At 40.5% G+C, this 26,896-nt stretch overlaps 1 protein-coding gene across 1 annotated transcript in view; it reads right to left on the bottom strand.

Annotated features, from left to right (window-relative positions):
- Nucleotides 1–26,896, bottom strand: part of ascc2 (activating signal cointegrator 1 complex subunit 2) — a 52,905-nt gene that overhangs the window by 3,841 nt on the left and 22,168 nt on the right. The window contains exons 8-18 of the mRNA XM_078421714.1: nucleotides 25,386–25,498; nucleotides 22,555–22,629; nucleotides 21,114–21,221; nucleotides 17,637–17,705; nucleotides 16,495–16,569; nucleotides 15,184–15,373; nucleotides 13,040–13,245; nucleotides 9,699–9,818; nucleotides 7,047–7,262; nucleotides 4,782–4,860; nucleotides 1,968–2,062 (exon numbers count right to left, since the gene is read on the bottom strand). Of these exons, the coding sequence (XP_078277840.1) occupies nucleotides 1,968–2,062; nucleotides 4,782–4,860; nucleotides 7,047–7,262; nucleotides 9,699–9,818; nucleotides 13,040–13,245; nucleotides 15,184–15,373; nucleotides 16,495–16,569; nucleotides 17,637–17,705; nucleotides 21,114–21,221; nucleotides 22,555–22,629; nucleotides 25,386–25,498 (1,346 nt within the window). The remainder of the gene's footprint in view (nucleotides 1–1,967; nucleotides 2,063–4,781; nucleotides 4,861–7,046; nucleotides 7,263–9,698; nucleotides 9,819–13,039; nucleotides 13,246–15,183; nucleotides 15,374–16,494; nucleotides 16,570–17,636; nucleotides 17,706–21,113; nucleotides 21,222–22,554; nucleotides 22,630–25,385; nucleotides 25,499–26,896) is intronic.

Raw genomic sequence — 26,896 nt, 5'->3', positions numbered from 1 at the left:
GCTGCAAGGCAACTGTGGCATTCTGGCAAATAACCTCATCTGTATCAGGTTTAAAAGTCAATCCATCTAGAACTTAGTTTGAGAATTGAAGCAAGCACAGGGAGCAACCACTGCCATGAGTGATGACACCTTCAACTAATTTTACAGTGTCTTAATTCATATTTTGTAAAGAAATGCATTTTTTCATCAAGACATGAAAGCATGTAAAAAGAAAATATAAAGAAAATTGAAATATAAATGAAAGATAATATTGGACAAGCTGGAGGTGAGTGGGGGTATCAATGAGCACTGCAATGTGCGGTTCAGAGCTGGGGCTCAGGTAGCTGCTGCATCATGTGTTGACACCTGCTCTGACATTACAATCTCTCACATTAGTTCTGATTGGAATGCAGTTTCCCCTTTTCATTGTTCAACTGCAATCTCTCCCCAACCCAGAGATTTGACGCTGTTAAAAACAAGCTTAACTGTGGTTAGAAGAGGGTCATCAGTAGAGCTCTACGCTGTTAACCAGGTTCCTGGAACAGCAGTGAGCAGGGAAGAAGGTCGCACCAGGTTCCGTGCACACCAATGCGCAGGTCAGGGATCGCACCAGGTTCCTGACATAGCAGTGTGTAAGGCAGGGGTTTGCACCAGGTTCCTGGCACAACAAAGAACTATATTCTGCAGAAACAAGGAACTGGAGATGCTGGTTTACACAATAGGAGACAAAGTGCAGGAGTAACTCAACGAGTCAGGCAGCATCTCTGGACATAAGGGTCTCTCAGACTGAAGGTGGGTCCCAACCTGAAATGATACCTGTCCAAGTTCACCAGAGATGCTGCTGGATTTGCTAAGTTACTCAAGCACTTTTTGTCCTTTTGAACCATCTTCTGCACTCTGGCATCTTTCTCTCTGCTCTACCTTTTGTATTTCCGTTTGGCTTGATTGTATTAATGTACAGTATTTTGCATGCTATTCAATCATTTCCCCGGTGTGGGACGAATAAAGGAATATATTATTTATACATGGCAGTAATAAACCTGAACTTAAGCCATGCAGAAGGAGGAGGTTTGCACCAGGTTCCTGGCACTGCAGTAGTCATTAATGATTTCTCATATATGGGAATGAATTTACTGGGAATGAATACTGAGTATTGAGTTAGGCACCGATTTTAAGTCCATAAATTGGAACAAAAAAGAGACTGACCGCTCAGTCCTCCTAGACCTACACGATCTCCCGATCGCTAGACACTTTAAATCCCCTTCCCATTCCCTTACTGATCTTTCTGTCCTGGGCCTCCTCCGCTGTCAGATTGAGGCCCACGCAAATTGGAGGAACAGCACCACATATTTCGCTTGGGCAGCTTACAACCCAGCGGTACAAATAAATAACCTCTAACTTCAAGTACCCCTTGCTTACTCTCTCTCTCCTTCCCCCCTCATCCTAGTTCTCCGACAAATTTGACTGTCCTCCTGATTAAACATTTATCTTTGTGTGCCTCATTGTCACCTTTCCCTAGCTAACAATGATCTATTCTACATTTTCTTTGAGCTTTGTCCCCTTTGATCTCTCATTTTCACACCTTCACCTACCATATCTCAGTGTCTCCCTCTGCCCTGACTCTCAGTCCAAAGACGGGTCTCGACCCGAAACATCACCCATTCCTTCTATCCAGAGATGCTGCCTGTCCTGCCGAGTTACTCCAGCATTTTGTGTCTATCTTTAGAGATATTCAAAGTTGAACTCTGTTCTCCGGGTTTTGGAACCATTCAAAATTCTCATGATACACTTGCTTTGTTCCACTCAAATAAAATTAATCACTTTAAAATGGGGCATAATCTTTTAATTATGTAGGAAATTTCACATGAAAATAAAAAGATAAAGACTTCTGCAAAGGTAAATATTAAACAACAACAAACATTAAAAATAGACAAACTAATAAGAGAACATGAAAATAAAAATATTTTTCTGCAGCCACTGCTTCTTACCCTTTCCTGGCACAGAAAGTTGTGCGCCTTGCCTCAGCCTTTGCCCTCAGCAATGCTGGGTCCTGCACAAATAGATCCCTCTTCGGTCCTTCCTCCTAGAAATTACACCAACCCATTAATCACATTCTCCAGCATTTTCAAGCAGCATTCTTTTTACCTTCGCAGAAACAGATCTTTCCTGACTTGCAGGCAATGTTCATGAAGATCATTCATTGTCAAACAATCTGAACAATGGAGTAAAATGGCAAATTACTGGATTCAGCAGGTCAGCCAAAGTGCTGGCATTCGGTGTATTTCCAGCATTTTCGTCGTAGGTGGCTGTTGTTTGTATGCATTGTGTATGCAAGCAAAGAATCTCACTGTGCCTAGTCACATGTGACTATAAAGTATTCCTATTCCTATTCTATTAGCTGCTTTTACTTCAGGTTTCTGTTTTCTGCAATATTTGCTTTTCAATTCTAAACAATGGTTTTTCTATGGATTAGAATTCTATTAAGAATTAACTACATGTGATGTGTCACTTGGTCTGATATAATTTTTATGCACAGCACAGTCGATGTTTGTGATTAATCAATCAAAACATAGTCCCAACTTAACCCAGGAAAATTTTGTTTCATTTTATGCTTAGTTTCTTTTCATTTGTACGTTTAAACCACATCTTAGAATAAAGGGAAGGTCATTTAAAACTGAGGTGAGAAAAAACTTTTTCACCCAGAGAGTTGTGAATTTGTGGAATTCTCTGCCACAGAGGGCAGTGGAAGCCAAATCACTGGATGGATTTAAGAGAGAGTTAGATAGAGCTCTAGAGGCTAGTGGAATCAAGGGATATGGGGAGAAGGCAGGCACGGGTTATTGATTGGGGACGATCAGCCATGATCACAATGAATGGCGGTGCTGGCTCGAAGGGCCGAATGGCCTCCTCCTGCACCTATTTTCTATGTTTCTATATTTATGAATTGACATTTCAATAATTAACTACACTTCTGGAAGACCATCTAACCATAGAGCACAGAACATGGAATAGTATAGCATAGGAACAGGCCCATCGGCCCACCATGTCTCTGCCAACGAGGATGCCAAAGACAACTCATCCCACCTACCTCTTCATGTGCCAGTCTAAGTACCTCTTAAACATTGCTATTTTATCTGCTTCAATCACCTCCCCCCACACAGCACATTATAGGCACCTGCCACTCTCAGAGTTTAAAAATTATGCTTTGTAAATCTCCTTTAAACTTTCCCTCTTTCACCTTTAATCTTTGCCTTTCTAACATTTGACATTTCCACCTTGGGAAATAGACTGACTACCTACACTCTCTACGTCCTTCATAATGTTATATAATTCTATCAGGTTGTTCTTCAGCCTCTGACACTCCAGAGAAAATTATCTAAATTTGGCCAACCTCTCATAGCTAATACTTCCTAATCCAGGAAGCATCCTGGTAAACCTCATGAATGCTTTCTCATGCCTCCAGATACCACTGATCACAGGCCTCCAGTCAGAATAACACCCCTCCACCACTGTTCTCCATCTTCTACGGCCAAGCCAATTTTGAATCCAGTTTACCAACTTACTTTGGATCACACAATCCTTAATCTTTTGCAATAACATATCATGTGGGACCCTGTTGAATGCTTTACTGAAGTTCATGTATACAACATCCAAGACCCTACTCTCATCAATCATCTGCATCACTTCCTCAAATAACACAATCAAGTTTGAAGGACACGATTTCTCCCAACAAAAGCTACGCCAACTATCTCCAACAAATGTTTTCAGATGAGAGTAGATCCTATCTCCAAGAATCATCTCCAATCATTTCCCTACCATTGAAGAAAAGCTCGCTGGTCTATAATTTCCTGATTTATTCCTATTGCCCTTCTCAAACAAAGGAACAACAGCTGTGGCTAAATCTGTCACGGTCCCAGCAATTTAGTCTCTCACAATATCTGGGTAGATCCCATCCCGCCAGGTGGATCACCCATCTGAGTTTTCTTCAAAAAGAAATTCCTCTTTCTTAATATCAACATGCCTTTGAACATCAGCATTTCCCTCCCTGATCTCACAGTCCTTGCTTTGGGGAGAGAAGAGTGGAGGTTCACTCGAATTGACCCAGAGATAAGGGTCCACAATCATGTACATTTCTGGAGCAGAAATTTGATTTAGTTATCCCAGTTCAACAGAATACAATGGCTTGACAGAAACACTTTTCTTTCCTTCCCCCAAGGGGAAAAAAAGTCATTGGATTACCTCATCAGAAATATGCTGATGCCAAACATCTGCATGAATTTGAACTTCATATCCTCAAATATTATGACTGAGTTAGTTACAAATTCTTCTGCTTTAAAGTTGAAACATCTTAGCTTTAAGGTGAAGTAGATTTTTTGGTGACAAACGATGGAGTATTGTGTACAGTTCTAGTCACCTCACTATAGGAAGGATGTGGAGACTTGAGAGGGTGCAGAAGAGGTTCACCAAAACAAAGTCTGGTTTATGTGTATTAGCTATAAGGAGAGATTAACATAGAACAGTACAGCACAGGAACATCGGCCCACAACGTCTGTGTAGATCATGATGCCAATTTAAACTGTACATTTGCCTGCACACGATCTATATCCTCCATTTCCTGCCTGTTCGTGTGTCAGTCTCAATTACTCAAACTTTGTTATTCTATCTGCTTCTACCACTACCCCTGGCAGCACCGTCCAAGCACCACTCCGTAAAATAAGTGCAATACATGTCTGTGCATTATCTTCTATAAACAGGCTAAACCTTAACAAATTGACTTCATTGGTGCAACTAATTTGAGTTACCTTTGGCACTTCCTCCTCCGCTTCCTCTTCATCCTCCTCTTCCTCTTTCTGTCGCAGAACACGAGGAATCGTAAATGGTCTGTGGAAAGCAAGAGAGTGGATTATGGTAAATGCGCAGATAATTCAAGCCTTTTTTTTGTGAAATTAGTTGTGAATGCTAGAGTTTTAATCCACATGTCCACTTTTAAAATAATAAAAAGCAGTGTCCGACAGCACAGAAACGAGCCCCTCGACCCAACTCGTCCATTCCAACCAAGATGCCCCATCTAAGCTAGTCCCATTTGATCGTGTTTGGCCCATATTCCCCTAACCCTTTCCTATCCATGTACTTGTCCAAGTGTCTTTTAAAATGCGGTTATGGTATTTGCCTCAACTATCTCCTCTGGCAGCTCGATCCATTTACCCACCACTCTCTGAGTGAAAAGTTTGCCCCTCAGATTTGTATTAAATCTTTCCTCTCTCACTTGAAATATGTCATCTTTTTTTTTTATTCTCCAAACCTGGGTAAAAGACTGCATTCGCCCTATCAATTCCCCTCATGATTTTAGCCTGAGTCCTAACATGCCCAAATTCTCCCTCTAGCATAGCCCTTCAAGTCCTGGCAACATCCTTGTTAATCTTATCTAGGGAAATATGGCAATATGATTTCTGCAAATATGAGCAAAGTGCAACATGTAAGGCATGATTAGTAAGTTTACAGATGACATTGAAAAAGGTGGCATCATAGACAGTGGGGATGGTTATCAAGGATTACAAAGGGATCTTTGTAATCAAGTGGGACAAGGAATGGTAAATAGAGTTTAGATTTTTTAGATTTAGAGATACAGCGCGGAAACAGGCCCTTCGGCCCACGGAGTCCGCGCCGCCCAGCGATCCCCGCACATTAACACTATCCTACACACAATAGGGACAATTTTTACATTTGCCCTGTCAATTAACCTACATACCTGTACGTCTTTGGAGTGTGGGAGGAAACCGAAGATCTCGGAGAAAACCCACACAAGTCACGGGGAGAACGTACAAACTCCGTACAGACGGCGCCCGTAGTCAGGATCGAACCCGAGTCTCCGGCGCTGCATTCGCTGTAAGGCAGCAACTCTACTGCTGTGCCACCGTGCCGCTTAAATTCAGATAAGCATGAGATGTTCCATTTTGGGAAGTCAAACCAGGGCAGGACCTTCACAGTGAACAGTGGGGCCCTGGGGAGATATGTTGAGCAGAGGGATCTAGCATTGCAAGTGCACAATTCCCTGAAAGTGGCATTGCAGGTAGATAGGGTGATGAATGCATGTTTTGGCATGCTGGCCTTCATAAGTCAGGGACGCGTATAGACGTTGGGCTGTTATCTCACAGTTGCAAAAAACGTTGATAAGGCCACACTTGGAATATTGTGTTCAGGATGGTGTCAGGACTCAGCGCCTGGCTATAGGGAAAGGTTGAGCAGGCTAAAACTTTACTCATTGGTGAGTAGGAAGCTAAGGGGCAATCTTAAAGAGTGTACAAAATCATGAGGGGAATAGATAAAGTGAATGAAAGACCCTTTTGCTCAGGGTAGGGGAATAAAGAACTAGAGAACATAGGTTTACAGTGAGAGGGGAAAGATTTAATAGGAACTAGAGATGCAACTTTTTCCACACAAAGAGCGGTGGCGACATGGAAGAAACTGCCAAACAAAGTAGGTGAGGCAGGTTCAATAACAGCATTTAAAGGATATTTGGACAGGAACAGAGATAGGAAAGATTTAGGGTGAAATGGGCTGAGCTCTGCACACCACACAGGTACTCATCAATTGTGGCAAGGCTTGCATGCTACAACAATTGTGCAAAGTAAAGCCAAGCAGTATCATTGGCAACAATGTGTTCCTCCTCAAGAACTCAATGCATTCCATGCTCTATGCACTTCCATGCACTTTGAACAGGTCAATTATGTTCATTCCTTTGAACAGGTCAATGGAATGATGCCCACAACAGAGAGAATATGAACATATGATCACACTGAAGGGAAATTCTACTGATATTCTAATTAGTTCATCCTGCATAATCTTAAATAAAATGTATTAGTGATGCATGCTGCTAAACAAAGTCTGAATAATTTCAATGTGTAATCTTGAAAACCACAATCAAATATTCTAACAGTTTAGTAACATACAACCATTTTTATATTAAAAGACTGACAATCAGAAATGCATTTGGTAACGTTAAAAATAAACTTATGTTTCTCTATAATATGCCAATATTTATTTTGATAAACCAACATTCATCCTACCTTCTGCTGATCAGTTCGTCATCAGAATCCACATCATTTGCTCCAATTTGATTAACATCATATGTGTCATCATATTCATCATCATACTCATCCCCATAAAACTGGGCATCATCTACTGGTACATTCTCTACGACTACACTGTAGGCATTATATCTTTCCTTTTGTTGTGTAATGTGAGTCTTATCATCAAGTAGGGTTTTTCCGTCTTCTCCTTTTCTGTAAAGATAAGAAAAATATGATCTTTTCCAAAAACTGGCCATTTATTTTGTATTTCATAAATTCTATAACATTGTGATAAGTGCGTGAAAAAAATAATTTAGAAGTAGCTTGCAAGCTATTGGGCAGCAGTCCATTGCCTTTCCACTGCCTGGTGTACCTGCATGCTTCCTTTCAGTGACTGATGCACTAGGACACCCAGATCTCGTTGTACGTTCCCTTTTCCTAACTTGACACCATTCAGATAATAATCTGCCTTCCTATTCTTACCACCAAAGTGGATAACCTCACACTTATCCACATTAAACTGCATCTGCCATGCAGAGAGAATAATCTGGCTTCTACAAGATTACTCGTTCTTGGATGATTTTAGCAAATTTCTAAAAGTTTTTTACCTCCTTTCTAGTGTCTGTTGTTGAGAATTGAACATAATAATTGTTGGAACTTAACCAGTGAATGTTAACCATTGATTACTTTTATTCTCCACAGTTCAATGTTTAAGTAACAGCTGCTTTTACTTTGTTCAGTGGTACTCCCAGGTGGCCCATCAGATCCTCTCCTCCTTCGGCTGCCAATAGCTTTCAGTGGTTTACGTCACCCCTAACCATCACAGCAGCACATCTCTACAGCTGTTGCCTCCCCACCAGCACCACTGCTTTCTCTCACTACTTGATGTATTCAAGAGAGAGTTAGATATAGCTCCTAGGGCTAACGGGATCAAGGGATATGGGGATAAAGCAGGAATTGGGTAGTGATTTTGGATGATCAGCCATGTTCATATTGAATGGTGGTGCTGGCTCGAAGGGTCGAATGGCCTATTCCTGCACCTATTTTCTATGTTTCTATGTAAATGCATGGAAGGGACCGTTTCACTTTGCAAAGAGGCAAATAACAAATATATATTTAACATAAATAATAGGATTAGAGAAAGAGGAGCAAATGAATTTTTCAACCAGAGTGTAGTTGGAGTATGGTCCACATATTCTTAAAGAATGTAGAGGCAGAAACTCTCAGTTTAACCAAGTCCTTAGATGTGAAGTTGAAGAACTGTAATCTGCCTCAGTATTCACCAGACACTGCTCAGTGGAATAAGGCTTGGTAGCTCTTGTACACCCAGCATGTGGTCAAATATATGGAGAGGAAGGGTGTGGAGGGATAAGGGCTAAATGCAGGCAAATGAGACGAATCCAGAATGCCAACCTGATCAGCATTGACAAGTTTGACTTTTTTCCATGCTGTATAGCTCTATGATTCTACCAGCATAAATATTCTATAATTTTATATGAAGAATTTATGACATGCAAGATGTACAAAGTATCACAGAAACCTATGCCCATTATCTAAAGAAGAGCAAAATATACAGAGCCTCAATTTCTCCTCTTTTTTTTCTCAAGGAATGAGACTAATTATTTATTAAGAACTGACCTTGATTCCACTAGAACCAAAATTCCTATATTCAGGAGATTAATAGCAATAAGGTAAACTGAAAACAGAAAGCATTAGATATATTTAGTGATTGTAATCTGTTTCAGTAATGTGGTGCAAGCAGAAACTTGGCTGGAGGACAGAAATATTAGACAGTACATTTGGGGAGTTGCAGCTTACTGCAGTTATTTGCAAGTATAAATTACAGCAGCGCTTTAAACAGCTTTCAGTGGAGACGCACAACTGAGATAGCAAATATGAATTGTGTAGTTTAGGAGCTAAAAGAATAAAGCTAAAAGGGCAGCACGATGGTGCAGCAGTAGAGTTTGCTGCCTTACAGCACTTGCAGCGCCGGAGACCCGGGTTCGATCCCGACTACGAGTGCTGTCTGTACAGAGTTTGTACGTTCTCCCAGTGACCTGCGTGGGATTTTCTCCGAGATCTTCAGTTTCCTCCCACACTCCAAAGACGTACAGGTTTGTAAGTTAATTGGCTTGGTGTATGTGTAAATTGTCCCTAGAGTGTAGGATAGTGTGAGGGGATCAACGGTTGGCGCAGACTCGGTGGGCCGAAGGGCCTGTTTCCACGCTGTATCTCTAAACTAAATAACATGCTTACGTTTTCAAGGAGTTAAAAATCGAATATTTTGATTTTTTAATTGAAGCACAAATTCCTCTATTCTCTCCCCAACCTGTGTTTTCTGACGACAGTGGTTTGGGAACTGGTTATTCAGACTACTGCCACTTAGACTTCAATTTCCCATTAGAAGACAAGTACAAAAATAAATTGAAAATACAAATACATAGTCAAGCCTGTGAATTATATGGTGTGCAGTTAATCACTGAGCCACTAAGGACAATAACATTTAATCCTTTTTATGTACAATGTATTTTGTTGGTTCATCTTAATCCTCTAAATTAATAGTACAAAGAGACTGGCTAAAACAAAAGATTCAATGCAGCACATCGAGAACTACTACAGTTACATTTTGATTTGGAATGCCAAACTCACTTTTTGCCTTTCCAGATCTTGCTCAGGTCTACAGCATTTCTGTTGTAAACATCAAAGTCATCGTAGTCAAAAACATTTCGTCTCATTGACAGAACCGTCTCCTCATTCTGCTTCACCTTCCTAATGAAAGCAAAATACAGTCAACTGTTAGACTTTGCCTCATGGAATTGACAATCTGACAAATCAGACTACCAAATGTTATTAAATATTCCAAGAACACATTCAGCAACTGATGACTGCTTTTAATTTATTATGGACATATCTTCCATTTAAACACCAACAAACATTATAAATTCAGAATAATGAAATTTAAATCTTGAATGACAAAAAATTAAAATGGAAAATCAACTTCTCAAAATAAATATATATAATAGGGGAAAAGCAAAACTGGATTCAGATGCACGACTTTGAGGTGTGAAGAATTTGCAAGCTTAAATCTTGAGGTTAATATGTTATATCCTTGTTTAAGTATGTTTAAAGCACATATGAAGGATAAATCACCACAACAAACAAATTTCTGGAGCTCCTCACATTAAATAATAGGCATTAACTTGATAATTTAATTCAAAATATGCAATCTCCATTTCAATGGTATGCCACGGATCTTTTGAAAATTCCTTTGAGCAATTCAACCAATCTTTGAAGCTTCATAAGAATACAGGGTATGGGGAAAAGAAAAGAACAATCTGTAATTATTCTATTGATTGGCCATGTTTAATATGTCATTACAAATGGACACAGTGAAAATTTCACTAAATTATTTCCACGAGAATACCATGTAGAACTGATTATGGCGAAGCAAAGAATATTTTTAAGACAATACTGGTACCATGCCACAAATATTATCAGAGTCAACTGATTCAGGTTGACTGACTTATTAAAGCAAACAACCGTTGGAGGAACACAGTAGATCAGGCGGCATCAGTGGAGGAAAATATACAGAAGTTGATTTGAGTTGGGACCCTTCTTCAGACTGATGGCATAGAGGGAAGGTAGCTGGTAGAATGAGATCTGAGGAAGGGATGGGGTAAAAGTTGGTGAGTGATAGATGCATCCAGGCAAAGAGGGGTTGATTGCCAGATGTATTCAAAAAATTATGACTGCTTAAATGCAGGCAGGAATAATACGATTGAGGCTTTGTGTCTTCAGGGAATATAATGAACCAAAGCATTTTTCACTATTATTTTTACATTGAGTTAATGAAAGTGTGATTACAGAAGTAAAATATAACAAGTACAGAAATTCCAGTGTCAACTAAATGTTTACTGATATGACAAATGATTAACTAAAAACTGTTTTCAGACAGACTTAAACTGACTACACAGAAAAACCTGATAATCACATTAACTCTATGAGTTGTATCTAATGAAATATAAAATAAGCAAACACAAGTTGTACAAGTTTTATTATTTGAATTTGATAGACCCCATGTTCTAGGGTTGGAGAATCAGAAAGACTCCAAAACACTCCAAGTAATATGGATTGGCTACCCTCTGGTCCAACCCAAAAACGCTGCTTTTTCATTCTCTCCACAGATTCCTCCAGCACTTTGTGATTTGTTCAAAATTCCAGCATCTGCAGTTCCCCTTGTCTCCACTTCAACTAATATATTCAGAAGCTGCTGTGAACAATATTAAAGATTCTAGTTCTTGCTAGGACTTAATCGTGCCTCGAAGAAAGGTTTCACCGTTGGAAACATATTTTGCCATAAAATATGTGATCAGACAACTGTAACAGAATTTGGGTTGTACACCAAATAATAACAGCTTAAAGTTAAGATTAAAAATGAATGTACGTCTAAACTAATGATATTTCTTACTCATTTCTGCAGGGAAGAAATTAATCAAAACATATTTAGTCTACTTCATTATGTTTTCACAATGGCACTTTGTAGCCTGTGAGTTAAAAGTTCTTTCCATGTTTATTTCCCAATAACCCAAGTTTTTATTTTTAATTGAGAAGTCAAATCAAAGGGAAAGCCCAAGAATGCAACAGACAAATTCTTTGTTGAGAGTCTTATCATAAGACATAGAAATTTTAATTAAATTAAATTTTGTAACTTACTAACTCCATCAGATTTTCTTCCACAGTCCTATGCTTACAGACTAGTAAGCGGTCATCAATAGAGTAGAAACAAGGAACTGCAGATGCTGATTTACAAAAGAAGCCACTGAGTGCTGGAGTAACTCAGCAGATCAGCCAGCATCTCATGAGAACATGGATAAGTGACGTTTTGGGTCGGAACACTTCGCCAAAATCATTCTGAAGAAGGGCCCCGACCCAAAACGCTGCCTATCTATATTCTCCCAAGATACTGCTTGATTTGCTAAGCTACTCCAGCATTCTGTCTTCCCAAGCTGTCATCAAGCTGTAGATTCATCATATGTTCTTTGGTGCCTCAGGGTACATTTCCAGGAATGAGAATGCTAATGGATTAAATCTTCCCGTTGTCATTACCATTCCAATGGATTAAATCACCAGGAAGAGTTATTATGCATTTATATACATAGAGAAATGTAATATTAATGGCATTGCTGGAAACTTTGTGGAACCCTTGTTCACTTCCTTGTGTAATGCTGTTGCACCAGGAACCTGGAGCAATCCTTTATCCAGGACCAGCACAATATGTTCAGCACCACCCAAATGCAGTGACCATCTTTAAACTTGCTACCACAGAGATCTCTGCGATGGTGAAAGGTGTGCAGCCAAACAAAGAGGAGGAGAGGCTGCAGTTTTCATTAGATTCAACTGGTGCTGTTGACAGGAACTACAGGAACTAGGTTGTCTCCAAATGTAGAGCTGCACCGACCATGCAGCCCATCACGTAGCTCTGAGAACCAGATCAAAGCACTGAGCAGCCATACGATCAACCCATGGGGTCACTGGGAGAACGTGCAAACTCCACACAGACAGCCATACTGCTTGCCACAGCGCAACCCACATCAGTCCTTATAGGCAGCCTTGCCTCACCAAACCGTTCATTCATTGCTGGGGGAAAGCCAGTAGAGCCCACGGATTTTGGACAGATTCTTTCTTCTGTAGCACACAGATTTGAAGAAGAGTCTCGACCCGAAACGTCACTCATTCCTGACTATCTTGGGTGTAAATCAGCATCTGCAGTTCCTTCCTTCACTTTAACAAATCTGTTCTTTGCAGGACATCACTAAGTGGATACCAGTATACATCATCTTGGGCTTGCCCAGAAAAACTTAGGTATAATTTACTGATCCTTGATAACATAGAACAGTCAAAACCATAATTATGCGCATCTGCACTTAATGGAAGCAAACCACTGTGTTTTGCCAGCTAGACTTCAGCTCGCATTTGTTCATCTTAATTACCTTGGAAGAGATTGGTCTGTTTTTTGAAGTGAAGGTGATATTTTATCTTCAAGAATATTATTGATTACTTTTTCTGTGTCATAATTGTATTCTTCCAAACATTCAAGGATGAAGCCTTCCCCAAGGTGTGGTAAAATATCCCTCACTTGAGAAATTAAAGATTCCAGTTCCATTCCTGTTACCTTTGCTGCAGCTGCACCTGCACACTACGTGTAAAAACAAAATAGAAAAATTCAATTTTAACTTCTACAAGTTACTTTTTAATATCTGAATCTAAACTACACGAGCATTTACCAAAGCCAAACTAAATTTGATTTTACTGGGCCTTGCTGACACAGAAATTAAAATTAGATTATGATTTACTCTTATTAAAATTTAGATGTTATTAAAAATGTAGGTACTATGTCAATTATTATTACAAATTCATAAACACAAATGTATAATGGAAACTAGCCATGTAAACTAGCAGTTGCATTCCTGCATCAACAATGCAGACTGGCAGGAGGGGCAATTACAGCAGCAGTCATCCATTAAAAATAAAGTAAATTAAAGAAATGAAGAGAATGTCTGTCATAGAGTCAGAGTCGTACAGCGTGGAAACAGGCCAGAGAGATATAGATGGTGATATAGAGAGATATAGAACAAATAAATTAAAGATATGCAAAGAACAACGATGCCCAAGGAAAGGTGGAGCTCTCAATGGTCTGTTGTTGGCTGTGGGGTAGGTGATAACGAGTTGGACAGTGAACTCAACAGGTCAACAGTAAAACTAGTACGATGACAAGGGTGGGGGAGGGACGGAGAGAGAGGACATACATGGTTTGCTTGTCGTTTGAGAAATCAATATTCATACCATTGGGTTGCAAGCTGTCCAAGCGAAATATGAGATGCTGTTCCTCCAATTTGCACTTGGCCTCACTCGGACAATGGAGGAGTGCCAGGACAGAGAGGTCAGTATGGGAATGGGAGGGGGGAGTTAAAGTGTTTGGCAACCTGGAAATCACATTGGCCAAGGGGGACTGAACAAATGTATTCAACAAAACGATCACCCAGTCTGCGCCTGGTCTCGCCGATATATAGGCGTCCACACCTGGAACAGCGGATACTGTAGATGAGGTTGGATGAGGTGCAAGTGAACCTCTGCCTCACCTAAAAAGACAGTCGGGGTCCTTGGACCGAGGGAGGAGGTATAGAGACAGGTGTTGCATCTCCTGCGGTTGCAGGGGAAGGTATCTGGGGATGGGGTGGTTTGGGTGGGAAGGGATGAGTTAACCAGGGAGTTGCAGAGGGAACGGCCTCTGCAGAAAGCGGAAGGGGGAAGATGTGACTAGTGGTGGGATCCCAATGGAGCTGGCGAAAATGACGGAAGATTGTGTTGTATGCAACGGCTGAAGGGGTGAAAGGTGAGGTCCAGGGGGATTCTCTCCTTGTTGCGACTGGGGAGAGCGGAAACAAGAGGAGAGCTACGGGGTACTGAGGAGACATGTGTGAGGGCCACATCTATGACAGAAGAGGGGAACCCCCGTTCCCTCAGGAATGGGGACATCCCAGATGTCCTGGTATGGAACACATCATCTTGGGTGCAGGCGCGGCGTAGACAAAGGAAATGGTAGTAGGGGATAGATTCTTGGCAAGAGGCAGGATGGGAAGAAATGCGGACTAGATAGTTGGAGTCAGTAGGTTTATAATAGATGTCAGTCGATCGTCTTATCTGCTGTGATGAAGACAGTGACTTCTAGAAAAGGGAGGGATGGGTGGGAGATGGTCCGTGAATTTGAGTGCAGGATGGAAATTGGTAGCGAAGTTAATGAAGTCCATGAGTTCTGCATGGCTGCAGGAGGAAGCCCCGATGCAGTCGTCAATGTAGCGGTGATAGAGATGCTGCCTGACCCGCTGAGTTACTCCAGCCTTTTGTGTCCATCTAACAATTAAACACACTTGACTCTCTTTTGACCTGACTCTTAGTTATCGAATAACAATGCAATACTATAGTCAGAACGGTGCCGAGTTTTTCTTTTCAACTAATTCCCAATTCATAGATCGTATTCTACCAGTTACTTTCCATCCCAATTAGCACAGACAGTCCTAAAATAAATTCATACAGCCATCAAGAGATTGTAAAACCGACTCTATATGGAACTCACATAGTCATCATTTTCATATTCTGGCTGTCTAAGGTCTTGGTCCATTTCACCATTTACAGCCGAAACCTGAGAGGCAGCAGATTTACTAGAAATTTGAGAATTTCCAGTGGAAAAGGTAGGTTTCATCCTGTTACAAGCTTCCCAAGCACTGTCAACGGCTTTGATGATGTAAGACGTCCTGGTTTCATCACTGTGTTTTTTGTTAAGACAAATCAAACTGCAAACTGACATGCATCTTACATTGAATAAGACACTTTCCATGGGATTCCATTGCATACAGAAATAGTTAATCGTTTAGAAAACTGAAAATTTAAAGCTGCACATGTTAATTTTGCCCAACTAGTTGTCAACTCTACAGATAGAAATTCAATTCAGTTGCTTCCCCCACCCACCCCAATAGTAAATTTACCTTCTGATAAGACAATTCATACAGCTCCATTACTAGTAACATAACGACAGCACTGTAAACGACATTAGTATTTATTTTTCACTGCGCAACACAGCTTTTAGACAGATATAGAATTTTTCTAGCAAATTCCATTACATGTGTGCTAAAAAAATGCCCAAGAAATAAAGAGTTTTTTTTTTTTTAGTTAACACTATTTCCTTGTTTCCCCATGGCTGTTAAAAATCCAACTGTGCTTCTGACTGCAGTAAATATGCGAGAATGGGAACATTCAGTCAGTTAACTTTGGTTTGTTGGGCAGACATGTAGTGGAGACCCTAGCTAATGAAAGACTTGCATGAGAGCTCAGATAACAAAAGATAAAATCAACTTATCCCTTCAAAATGCATTAGCTGTTTATGTTGTCAGGGTAAAATTAATCCAGTTAGTCATGTCACTGTTCAAAAATACATGATTATTCTTTATTTAGCATTCTCTAGAATATTGATTTAGACACACAACCTTAAAGTGCTGGATGTTAAGGGGCTTATGAATCAGGTTATGTCACATACAAATAGCTTCTCATCTGGACAAATCATATTTTACCCAGTGGATGCACTCAAAGATGACAATTCTCAATTACATTATGTTAGAAGCCTATTCTGTACCTTTAAGTCACTCAGCTCCGAAATAAGTTAAATCATAAATGTATGGAGAGGAAAGTAATATTTAGAATTGCTTTGGCAAAAGACTATTAAAACATTATTGGCAAAGCTGCAGAAGTAGATTATCTAATTTAGAGGTCCATAAAGGAACATGCTCTTTTGCCATTGTTATCAATCTTGCTACGAAATAATGATAAAGTAACAGTTTGTTTCCAACCAGTTGTCATTTATAAACAGCTTAATATGAAGAGGAAAGGATACAGTGCAGGAAATGCCTGCTGTAGAAGGCTGATATCATCTGCCACTGGAAACTGCTCATCATAGTCTGTCAGAAATCTGTGCAAACAATAATAAAATTTGAAGTTGCAACACAATCAAACATTGCAGACGTAGAGACATGAGGAACTGCAGATGCTGGAATCTTAGGCAATGAAAAGAACAGCAGGAGGTACACAGCGGTTCAGAGAGCAATTGTGGAGAGAATGGACATACATTACATATTTCTAATCCATCAGTCTGAAAAATGATCCCAACGCAAAACGTTGTCTGTCCATTCCCTCCACAGATGTTGCCTGACCTGCTGAGTTCCTCCGGCCTACTTAAATTGCTTGCAAGTATAAATTCTGATTCATATAACGGGGATGCTGTTTCTCCCCTTGCTGTTTCTCGCTGCTGATTTCACATCATTCACAATACTAAAAATAAATAACTGACCTGAATCATTTGGTACACTTTGGAATGTGCAGCTATTATCAATATCAGAACATTTTTACAAGAATTTCTGCAAATGTACTTTTTTGAGCAAAAGTAATGATAACTTTCTCAATGCATGTGTATTTTCCAATCATGTTGAAATAATCCAGGTTAGTTGCAAATGGTGTTCACTGGTCTGCAAAATTGTTGGATTTCTTCCAGTCAAGAACAGGTCAGGTATATACTTCATTACAGCTCAGTCGTTAATCATCTTAGGCATAAATCAATAGTATAAAAATAATCTTGCAACATCTTTCTTCCCTTCTCTTGCAACCAAAAACACAGTTCAGGTTGTACTTTGTTGGATGTGTTAGCTATGTTGGGCAATAAAATGACTCTTCCAAAGGAACAGACAGGGACATCCAAGACCTTCACCTGGAGCATGTGCTTAAATGCTGCGTGGCATTACATTACAATTGACAATACATTTAAGCATTCACTAATGTAGGTTCTCTTTTCTTCCAAACTAAGATTGCACCTTAAACAACTGCTTTTGAAGTTTTAACACACTTTAAAACAGAATCCATTTGAACAAAACAACAAATAGCTCAGCAAGAAAAGATATGTGATAATCTAAATTACTTGAAAATATCATCAGGTCAGAATGCTTTCATATTTGCTAAACATTCTAGTCTTGACTACTCACTTACCTCTTTTGGTGTAGGAGAGCTGTAAAGATCTGAAGGAAATCTTCTATAAAAGCCAGACTATGCTCAGATCTAAACAAAAGGAAAAACAAATTTGTCAATGAACATATCGATAAATTATCGAGAGTAGTATTCTATAGGTAATTTCATGCAAGTTTCCATATACGAAACAATAATTTTATTTCTTAATTCAAGTACAGTGTCACTCCAACTCTCTAAAATTTAAATTATAAATTACATAATTACACAATTAGAGCAGTATCTTTTGAAATTCAGAAAGTTGAAGGGTGATCATTTAAGGTTTTTAAAATGTTTACGGGGATCTGTTAAGGTAGAGAATTAGATGTAAACTTAAAATATACATTTGGAGTTCCGCGCTTATGGAAAATAGAAATAAGTATAAACTGCAAGACATATATTTAACTGAAATATACTCAATTGTCTATTCTCATACATGTTCCCACTGATTATTTGCTGAAATCTCTAAAGTCTATATAGATTATCATCTTGTGTTCATTGAATTGAATTGAATACATTTTATTAGCCAAATATATACACAGACAAGGAATTTGCCTTGGTGCTTTGCTTGCAAGTAACAACACGATATACAGTAGACAATTAAAAATAAAACATTATAATTTAAACATGTAAAGAATGAAATAAAATACCAGAGCAAAAGGAGGCTAGACTTTTGGCTGATGAGTCGAGCTACTGCTCATGGAAAAAAAGCTGTTTTTATGTCTGGCTGTGGCGGCATTGACAGTCTGGAGTTGTCTTCCAAAGGGAAGTGCTTCAAAGAGTTTGTGGCCCGGGTGAGAGGGGGTCAGAGATGATCTTACCCGTTCTCTTCCTGCCCCTTGCAGTGTACAGTTCGCCGATGGTGGGAAGATTGCAGCCAACAAGCTTCTCGGCTGATCGAATGATGCGCTGCAGCCTCCGGACGTCATGCTTGGTGGCTGAGCCAAACCAGACAATGAGGGCGGCACGGTAGCGCAGCGGTAGAGTTGCTGCTTTACAGCGAATGCAGCTCCGGAGACTCAGGTTCGATCCTGACTACGGGTGCTGCACTGTAAGGAGTTTGTACGTTCTCCCCGTGACCTGCGTGGGTTTTCTCCGAGATCTTCGGTTTCCTCCCACACTCCAAAGACGTACAGGTATGTAGGTTAATTTGGCTGGGTAAATGCAAAAAAATTGTCCCTAGTGGGTGTAGGATAGTGTTAATGTGCGGGGATCACTGGGCGGCACGGACTTGGTGGGCCGAAAAGGCCTGTTTCCGGCTGTATATATATGATATGATATGATGATGATATGATGGAGAAGGTGAGGACAGACTCTATGATGGCAGTATAAAAATGGACCATCATTGCCTGTGGCAGATTGTGTTTTCTCAGCTGCCGCAGGAAGTACATCCTCTGTTGGGCCTTTTTGACTGTGGAGTCGATGGTGGCCTCCCATTTAAGGTCCCTGGAGATGATGGTTCCAAGGAACTTAAATGACTCCACAGATGTGACTGTGGTGTTGTTGATGGTGAGTGGGGGGAGGGGAGGGGGAGCTCCCCTAAAGTCTGCAATCAGATCCACTGTCTTAAGAGCATTGAGCTCCAGGTTGTTGCGATGGCACCAGGACGCCAGCTGTGTACCTTCCTGTCTGTAGGCAGATTCCTCCCCATCCTGGATCAGTCCAATCAGGGTTGTGTCTATGGTTGCCAACTGTCCCGTATTAGCCGGGACATCCCCTATTTTGGGCTAAATTGGTTTGTCCCGTACGGGACTGCCCATGTCCCGTATTAGCCCCGGACGGCACTGGAGGCCCAGGGGCCAGTGTAGGCCCGGACATTGTAGGCCCAGGCATCGCCTAACGGAGTTTGCGTAGCAACCGGCCTCCCGGCCCGGGCAGCCGCCATTGGTAGAGCGGGAGCACGTGACTGCTGGCTGGGTGAGGTCACGTGGGGCGCGGGGTGGTGACGTCACCTTGTCCCTTATTTGTGAGTGAGGAAGTTGTTAACCCTAGTTGTGTTGTCCACAAACTTGAGAAGCTTGACAGAGGAGACTGTGGACGTGCAGTCGTTGGTGTAGAGAGAGTAAAGGAGAGGGGAGAGTACACAGCCTTGCAGTGCTCCTATGCTGAGGGTCTGCAGGTCCGAGATGTGCTTTCCCAGCATTACATGCTGCTTCCTGTCTGTCAGGAAGTTGATGATTCACTGACAGAGGGGTTCAAGCACAGTCAACTGGGAGAGTTTGGAGTGTAGTAGCTCTGGCACAATGGTGTTGAATGCAGAGCTAAAATCCACAAACAAAATCCTTGCATAGGTCCCCTGGCAGTCTAGGTGCTAGGGGGTGAAGTGCAGGCCTAGGTTGACTGCGTCATCCACTGATCTATTTGCCCGGTATGCAAACAGCAGGGGGTCCAGCAGGGTGTTTCTGATATTTTACAGGTGGGCCTGCACAAGTCTTTCAAGGGTCTTCATGATTACAGATTTCATCATCATTTCTCTGGAATTTATGTGCTTTCCCTCTCTCTCGGTCCCATCCCCACCTCAGTTCTTCGACTAGTTTCACTGTCCGCCTGATTAATTTTATTGATTGCATGCATCGTTGTCACCTTATCATATTTTCATATTATTTCATATTTCAGATACAGCGCGGAAACAGGCCTTTTCGGCCCACCAAGTCCGCGCCGCCCAGCGATCCCCGCACACTAACACTATCCTACACACACTAGGGACAATTTTTACATTTACCCAGTCAATTAACCTACATACCTGTACGTCTTTGGAGTGTGGGAGGAAACCGAAGATCTCGGAGAAAACCCACGCAGGTCACGGGGAGAACGTACAAACTCCTTACAGTACAGCACCCGTAGTCAGGATCGAACCTGAGTCTCCGGCGCTGCATTTGCTGTAAAGCAGCAACTCTACCGCTGCGCTACCGTGCCGCCTCAGCCAACAATGAACTATTCCACATTTCTTTAACCATTGTCTGCTTTGATCTGTTATTTTCACACCTTACCCTTTCGTATCTCTGATCTCCCTCTCACCTGACTCATAGTTGAAGGGTCTTGACCCGAAACATCAACCAGTCCTTCTCTCTAGTGATGCTGCCTGACCCGCTAGTCTAACAAGACAATACATGTCTTCTGTAGTTATGCCTCAACAAAATATGATGCATTGACACTTAAACCAATGCAAAATAACTAAAATAAACAAACAGCCCTGACCATTATCTAGTGAACCTTGTAAGAGATTGGATTTGGTTTGGATTTGGTCACGGTGTCCCCCCAGAAAACCTGTTAAACTCTCTGAGTGAAGGAATGGAGACCCGAGGGCATTTATTACATTTAGCTCTAAGTGGAGACATATTTCGTTAAAATATTCTTCAACATCTTTCAACTTGAAAAGCACGTTTGTCATTATCTTAACTGCGAATGACCACAACAAAGTTTCTAAAAATATAAATGAAGTTAGATTTGCTGCTTCCGCACCCATTTTCTAGTATAGGTTGAAGGCACATGAAATTAATGATGTGATGAAAAGTTTCAATAATTTTCTTCCTCGAGTGTGAAAGTCTCCTCCACAAATCATTCTGCAATCTGAAGAAAAAGTTTAAAAAAACAAATGTTAACACTTTGGGAAATGAGGGGAATGGAAAGAACAGGGAGAGCAGAAGAATGGGCAATAAAATGATCTGAACTTGGATCAATTCTTTCTTTACACCATAAGTCCGGACTACTATATCTAGGTTTCCATGACATGGTCAATAACAATATTTTCAATAATCTTAAACGTGGGGGTCAGTTTACTAGTCTTGGGCACAAGGAGGCCACTGAAAAAGAAATGTATATTTTCCTATTTCTCTGATTATATCCTCTCTGTGAAGATAAATGATGTTCCTGTGTAACTTAGATTCATTAAAAAAATATTTTTAAAAACACTTCAAAGTACTGCTGCTCTTTATTCTTCATAAATTAGCTGACTATGCTGTGCTGGAAGTAAAAAATATTGAGACGGCAGCAGGGAATGTTTGTTGGATAAGGGCTAAAACAGGCTAATAGTGCATTGTGGAAGTACATAGATAACTGTGGTATACTTGATCTGCATGGGTCTGCGGAACAGGATGTTCCACGAGTCAGAACTGGCATCCACCATCTCTAATGTAAAATTAATCAAAACTTTAAACTTCAGAGATACAGCGTGGAAACAGGCCCTTTGGCCCACCGAGTCTGCACCGAACAATGATCACCCCATACACTAGCACTATCCTACACATTAGGGCCAATTTACTTTTTTTTTTACAGAAGCCAATTAACCTACAAACCTGTACGTCTTTGGAGTGTGGGAGAAAACCGGAGCACCTGGAGAAACCCACACAGTCACAGGGAGAATGTGTAAACTCCGTACAGATAGTACCCGCAGTCAGGATCGAACCGGGCGTTACTCTGGCGTTGTAAGGCAGCAACTCTACCGCTGCGCCACTGTGTTGCCTCAAGGGCAAAGCAAATAAAATGAAATAACCAATTCAGTCAAACCGATCAATACTGTAGGTTTACTTGGTGAACGGTATTAATCTATCACAGGCATACAATTATTATAAAATAAGGATCAAAATTTAATGTGCCCATAGTTATATGATGAAGTTGAACATCAGATTTTAGTTCACACTTCCAGCATTAATTCAAGTCACTAACAAATAGTTCTCTTAGCCAAGGCGGATAGTTCTTTGAGATTATGAGAGTAAAATGTCCAGCTTGTTGATAAATTTGGCACTGAATTTGATAAAAATTAGAAAGTTGGGAAAATTTCAACCCTCTTAGTAGAAGGCTGACGGTAAATAATGGCTCAATAAAATTTAGATAAAGTAAATAGAAAAGAAAAGGTTCCAATGCAAACCTAAGAGACCTCAAATCCACCACTGAATCAACTTACCCAATTTCTTCAAATCGCCTCTGTTTAATTGTGTTTTCTAGTTCAGGGATAATTGCTTCATAAAACGAAGCCAATCTGCAAAAAAGAGAATTGTCAAAAAGATATTCCAATATATATTAATTTTTAATTATTTGTAATTGAGCAAAATTACACTTAACTACTCATGCTTATGTGTGCCAATTAATATATTTTGCCGCTGCAATAAAACCAAATAATAAAAATTGACACTAGTTTAGCATTACAATGTATTGATGTAATGTGTCATGCCTAACAGTAAATAGATCTTCATCTGCAGTTTTTGTGGAATAAATTTTTAATTTCAAGTCTCACCTTCCCAAAGGAGGTTGGCATGGTCGAGTTTAAAATATATCATAAACAATATGGTGGCACAGTTGTAGAGGTACTGCCTTACAGCTCGAGGCCTGGGTTTGATCCTGACTACGGGTGCTTGTCTGTACAGAGTTTGCACATTCTCCCCGCGACATGCGTGGGTTTTCTCAGAGATCTTCAGTTTCCTCCCATATTCCAAAGGACATGCAGGTTTGTAGGCTAATTGGCTTGGTATAATTGTAAATTGTTCCTAGTGTGTGTAGGATAGTGTTTAGGTGTGGGGATAGCTGGTCGGCGTGGACTCGGTGGGCCGAAGGGCCTGTTTCCGCACTGTATCGCCAGACTAAACTAAAACTAAACAATAGTGGAGCAAAACATTTTCCATCTCATGCAGTGCTTTTTTATAATGATCTGTGCTCGTACGATGTACCAGTACCTCTAAAAAATTAAATGCCCTTACTTTGTTCTCCGGCAATGTGGCACATGTGGATTAGTGGCGACTACTTGCACCTTTTGGACTACAAAAATTTACTGATCCTAACTATGCCATTTCCCCAAAGGAAGATGGCACAGTCAAGTTAAAAATGTATTATGAATGTTGGTGGGCTTAGTGAGACAATGTGGATCATTTCACTTAAGTCCACCATCGATTAAAAAAAACTTAGATGATGCACGTAATTTCACACTGTATAGTAATTCTAGCAAAAGAACGAGAATAACTCATCAACCTGAAATCAATTTAAATAAAAGGGGCAACGATTTGGAGCATACAATAATGCAAAGGAAAAAAAAGTGTAGATGCATAATAAAAACAGAAAATCCTAGAAACACTCAGTAGTTAGGCAAAACTGTAGAGAACAAAAATCAAGAGTTAATATTTCAAATCATTGACTTGATCGATGTTAGGAAAATGAAATATTCTTGTGAATTACAGCCCACAAAATGGCTGAAACAGTGACATGCCAAACAACACAATTGCAGGAAATGTGAAATTAAAGAGAATGTTGTAAACAGCCAGCCGTCAGGTAGTATTGAGAGAAAACCCATGATAATGTTAGAGGTTGTTGACCTGCAGACAGTTCTGAAACAAACTGGAAATGTTGGTTCTCCAAAATGGTTTGCACCATTCGTTTGTTGTACAGTTGTGAAGTGCCTGGTCAAATGATAATGTGCTGTTCCCTGTGCTTCAGTTGGTTGTCACTGGGACAATGTGAAAGGCCAAAGGCAGAGAGATTAGAGTGGTAGTGATATTAGTGATATATAGTTTTAAGGTGACAGATGGGGCATCTTTGTCGGTATGAACATTGAGCTGAGGGGCCTGTTGCATGCTGAATGAATCTATGACAAAACAGGAAGTTCAAGATCACCCTTAGCCAACACCTGGAAGGGAGTTTTAGGTCCCTGGATGATGGGAAGGAAAGAAGCCAATCTGCACATGTTGTACCTTCTACAGTGAAATTGGGAATGTGCTACAAGAAAATGAGAGGGTATTATTGGAAATGAAAGAGCAAAACAAGGAATCACCAAGTGAGTAATTCTTTAGAAATTCTGAAAGCGGAAGGGAATATATGACAGCTCACATTGGAGGGCAAAGGGAACCCTTAGATAGACAAAAAATGCTGGAGTAACTCAGCAGGTCAGGCAGCATCTCTGGAGAGAAGGAATGGGTGGCGTTTCAGGTCAAGATCCTTCTTCAGACTCTGACATTTCAAGGGTCTGAAGAAGGGTCTCCCCCCGAAACGTCAGTCTGAAGAAGGGTCTCGACCCGAAACGGCACCAGCCTGTAGGGTCGCGACCCAAAACGTCAGTCTGAAGAAGGGTCTCGACCTGAAACGTCACCCATTCCTTCTCACCAGAGATGCTGCCTGACCCGCTGAGTTACTCCAGCATTTTGTGTCTACCTTTGATTTAAACCAGCATCTGCAGTTTTCTTTCCCACAAAGAGAACCCTTACTTTGCTTTGGGCAAGAGAAGAGGCAAAATGTGCAAAAATTGGTATAGACATGGTTGGGAGCTTTGTCAATCAGGTGGGACAAGAGCTACATTATAAACATGGAAGGCACCTCAGAGACACAAGTGTGGAAAATGTAGTCTCTCAAACCATAGCCAGAAAAGTCCTTATAGAATGCAGGGCAGAAAGAGGTACATCCCCTTCAGACATCAGCAATAATTAAGAAGAACCTCACAACCTCACAATTTGCATTACTCTATCTCTTTTGATCTACACTGTCATATTTCTTTGTCCTTTAAAATTTCCAATTTGTTTTAAATCTGCTGAATGATCATCAATTTATGACTTTGAAAATACTGCCTGACCCACTGAGTATTTATGGCATTTTCTGTTTTTATTTCAGATTTCTAGCATCTGCAATCTTATGCTTTTTGATTGCATATATGTGCATGTTGTTTTAAATTAGGAAGGCGTAGCTATTATTTAGATCACAATTCTAATATAATCAAAGTGGTAGACGAGAAAAACAATATGCCGTATCCTTCCATACCTTTGTATATAATCATGCTTTTGGAATATCCGACTAGCTTCAGGAAAAATGTCCAAGAATGCAAACAGCGTAGTGCACGTATCACACAGGTACAGCAAAATATCCTTAAACTCCTACAAGATAATGATTTTGTCATAACATTATACATAAGTGTAATCTGACAGGCTTTACACACCAGGTAAAAATATCTTTTCAAAATTATTAAGACCCAAATCCTTAAAAAAAGGTCTCCTGACCCAGAAGAAACTTGTTTAGTATACACTGGAATTTAGAAGGATGAGGGGGGATCTTATTGAAACATATAAGATAATTAGAGGATTGGACACATTAGAGGCAGGAAACATGTTCCCAATGTTGGGGGAGTCCAGAACAAGGGGCCACAGTTTAAGAATAAGGGGTAGGCCATTTAGAACGGAGATGAGGAAGAACTTTTTCAGTCAGAGTGGTGAAGGTGTGGAATTCTCTGCCTCAGAAGGCAGTGGAGGCCAGTTCGTTGGATGCTTTCAAGAGAGAGCTGGATAGAGCTCTTAAGGATAGCGGAGTGAGGGGGTAAGGGGAGAAGGCAGGAACGGGGTACTGATTGAGAGTGATCAGCCATGATCGCATTGAATGGCGGTGCTGGCTCGAAGGGCTGAATGGCCTACTCCTGCACCTATTGTCTATTGTCTATTAGTAGATGATGTTTACTGTGTGCAACTTAATAGTTACCCAACAGAACAAGTGCAACAATTCTGCTGTTTTATCTATAATTCTAAGGAACAGGCACTGAAATTAAAGCATTTAATATTACGAATATAATGTAACTGCTTTAAAACTTAACCAGATGAATGTATTAACTGATAAATATTACATTTTCATTATTTTTCTTAATCATTGTTTAGTTTGGCACAGCAACTGTTCTGCCCAAGGCCATAAGAAACTGCAGAGACTTGTGAATGCAGCCCAGTCCATCACATAAACAAGCTCTCCCCAGGACTCCATCTACACTTCACACTACCTTGGGAGAGAAGCCGACAGAATCAAGGACCACTCACATCCCAGTCAGTCTCTCTCCTCCCCCTGCCCATTGGGCAGAAGATTCAAAAGTTTGAAAGCACGCACCACCAGATTCAACAACAGCTTCTTCCCCGCTGTTGCCAGACTCTTGAACGGATTTCTCATATGCCAAGGATGCATCCCCAATCTTACAACCTATCTAGTTGCAGCACTCGTACTTTTTTTTAAACTGCACTTTCTTTGTAGCTGTAATGTTATATTCTGCACTATCAACTTTCCCTTTTGTACTACCTGTTATACTTGTGTATTGTACGATCTGCCTAGATAGTACGCAAAAGTGTTTCGCTGTATTTCAGTACACATAACAATAAACTAATACTGATACTGTTAATTTATCTAAACTATTTCTTCTTGCTTGTACAAAAGTTACATTCATTCATCTTGATTAAAACATAAGATACACAAGGGATTCCGTGCAAAAGATTGCTTTCCATTTACAAAGGTAAAGCATATTT

Source organism: Rhinoraja longicauda, chromosome 25, assembly GCF_053455715.1.
Source record: "Rhinoraja longicauda isolate Sanriku21f chromosome 25, sRhiLon1.1, whole genome shotgun sequence".
Classification (NCBI taxonomy): Eukaryota; Metazoa; Chordata; class Chondrichthyes; order Rajiformes; family Arhynchobatidae; genus Rhinoraja; species Rhinoraja longicauda.
Note: the sequence above shows the minus strand (reverse complement) of the source record. Positions and strands in the feature narration are given on the sequence as shown.